This window comes from Morus notabilis, unplaced genomic scaffold, assembly GCF_000414095.1.
Source record: "Morus notabilis unplaced genomic scaffold, ASM41409v2 Scaffold4254, whole genome shotgun sequence".
NCBI lineage: Eukaryota > Viridiplantae > Streptophyta > Magnoliopsida > Rosales > Moraceae > Morus > Morus notabilis.
Genome location: NW_010364890.1, coordinates 54,590 through 56,534, shown reverse-complemented (window position 1 = coordinate 56,534; position 1,945 = coordinate 54,590). Strand labels below are relative to the sequence as shown.

At 36.6% G+C, this 1,945-nt stretch overlaps 1 protein-coding gene across 1 annotated transcript; it reads right to left on the bottom strand.

Annotated features, from left to right (window-relative positions):
- Positions 1 to 408: 408 nt before the first annotated feature.
- Positions 409 to 1,327, bottom strand: LOC21385268 (sulfated surface glycoprotein 185). Its single transcript, XM_010107089.2, has one exon. The coding sequence runs from the start codon at positions 1,078 to 1,080 to the stop codon at positions 661 to 663; it is 420 nt and encodes a 139-aa protein (XP_010105391.1). The 5' UTR covers positions 1,081 to 1,327; the 3' UTR covers positions 409 to 660.
- Positions 1,328 to 1,945: the final 618 nt, after the last annotated feature.

The following is a 1,945-nucleotide window of genomic DNA, read 5'->3' as shown; positions in this document are numbered from 1 at the left end:
CCAAAATCAGGCAACGTGTACAAAAGAGGTTGTTTCTTGTTCACGTCACGATTACTAAAGTGGGCCCAAATAATGAAAGCTAAGTCATTAATTTAGACTTTAGTGGACAAGAAATAATATGCAAGCTAGGCTTAGATAGCTGCAGGTGGGAAATCCATTAAATTAGCTCATCAACTTATAATATATACGAATCGAATAATGTTGTGCACAAACCTTTTTTACTTTTTAAGATTAATTTCATCCTTGTAATTGAAGAAATAGACCCACAAATCGAATTCGAATGACTTCAATTGCCGTGCTACTCCAAACAAAATCATGAAAAAGTATTAACAAAAAGTTAAGGAAAAAAAAAACGTTAGATCCACATCTTTATTGACTCACACAAAAAAAAAAAAGGAAAAAAAAAAGTTCAACACGATTTCTGACGAAAGTTTGATCATTAACAAGTCGCAATTAGGGGGAAAAAAAAAGATTTCAGTAGACTAGAACAATATTAAGCGGTAGTACTAAAACGATTGATCCCCTTGGCGGGTACAAATTTTTTTTTTTTCTCTTTTTTTTTTCTTTCTAAATTGTTGATCTTATGATCATTACATCCATAAAAATTCTGTGCCCCTTCAAAAATCTAAAAAAAGTAAAACCTTACCATTTATTGCAAATTCACCAAAACGCAAAAACGCCCAACAATCCAGAAGCAACCAAAATGGGAAGACTGATCGGACCACTCTTGGCAGCACCATTGTAATAGAAGTCCTTGTCAACAGGGTACAATTCCCCTGGCGGACCGGTTATGTATATGAACGGTGCCGGAGGCGGAGGACAGTACTGGCCGCCCGTCGGAGACGGTGGGGACGGAGGCTTTTTTGGAGGCGGTGGTGGCGATGGAGGCGGAGGAGACGGTGACGGCGGGGGCGGCGGCGGGGGGTTTTGAGTGCATGGTGTGCACTTCTCATCACCCCCTTGGGCTTGATCATCAAGCAGCTTCCTTGAATGATCTGATCCGTTGACCGGATGAAGGGCTGAGAAGATTGCCATCATCAAGAAGAGATTTACAAGCATTGAAGCCTTGAAACGTTTCATGATTTTTGGTTTGAGATATTATTGCTGTGTAATTTTTTCAAGTGGCGATAGGGGTGTTTTGTTTTTGTGGGGGTGTGAGACTTTTTTGAGGCTTTTGAATGATGAGAAAATTGGGAGAATTGGTCTGGAAGGGGGTTAGGCTAGGCTTAAAGAGTAAAACTTTTTGGGTGCGGTTTTCTTACGTTATTAGGTGCATGGGAACTGTAAAAGACTTTTCTTTTTTTTTTTTTTTTTCTTTTTTTTTTTTTTTTTTGGATGGCAAAATTGAATTGTGGAAGGAGAGAGAGACGTGTTCTTATGGGCTTTTTCTATGGGTGCTAATAGAGGGGTTGTAGCTTGTCCAGCAAGGGAATCGCACTGCATGTGGATGGTCCAATTGTGGGCCCCACATTTACATAACATATATGTGTAATATGCATTAATCATTGTACTATTGTGGTTATCTTGAATATTATGTGTTTTCATGTATATAACGAAAGGGACCACTTTTGATGATTTATGCAATCTGATGGATGCCCAATACGCTTTCTTGAAATAATTTAAATTAACTAGCTTAGCAATATCTCAATCTTTGGGAAAGTTTCATATTTTAATAATTGATTTGGGAAAGTTAAATTTAATTCGTAACTTAATTATTGGATCAAATGTAAGGTAGTTTCTCATTTTTTATTTTCGCAATGTAAATGTGAATTATTAATGTTGATATGAACGAAATTCCGTATTTATTACTCGAATTTCCGTTTCAATTTTTTATATTTGATATGAATCAGGAAAATTTGAAACTATTTTCCTCACCTTCTTTTAGTTCCATAGTTACATTTTATTTAGGGAAATTGTACTATGTGTCCTTTTTTAACCACATCTT

Bases quoted from the DNA above. Each gene is read 5' to 3' on its own strand.
- LOC21385268 (XM_010107089.2), bottom strand. From the start codon at position 1,080: ATGAAACGTTTCAAGGCTTCAATGCTTGTAAATCTCTTCTTGATGATG.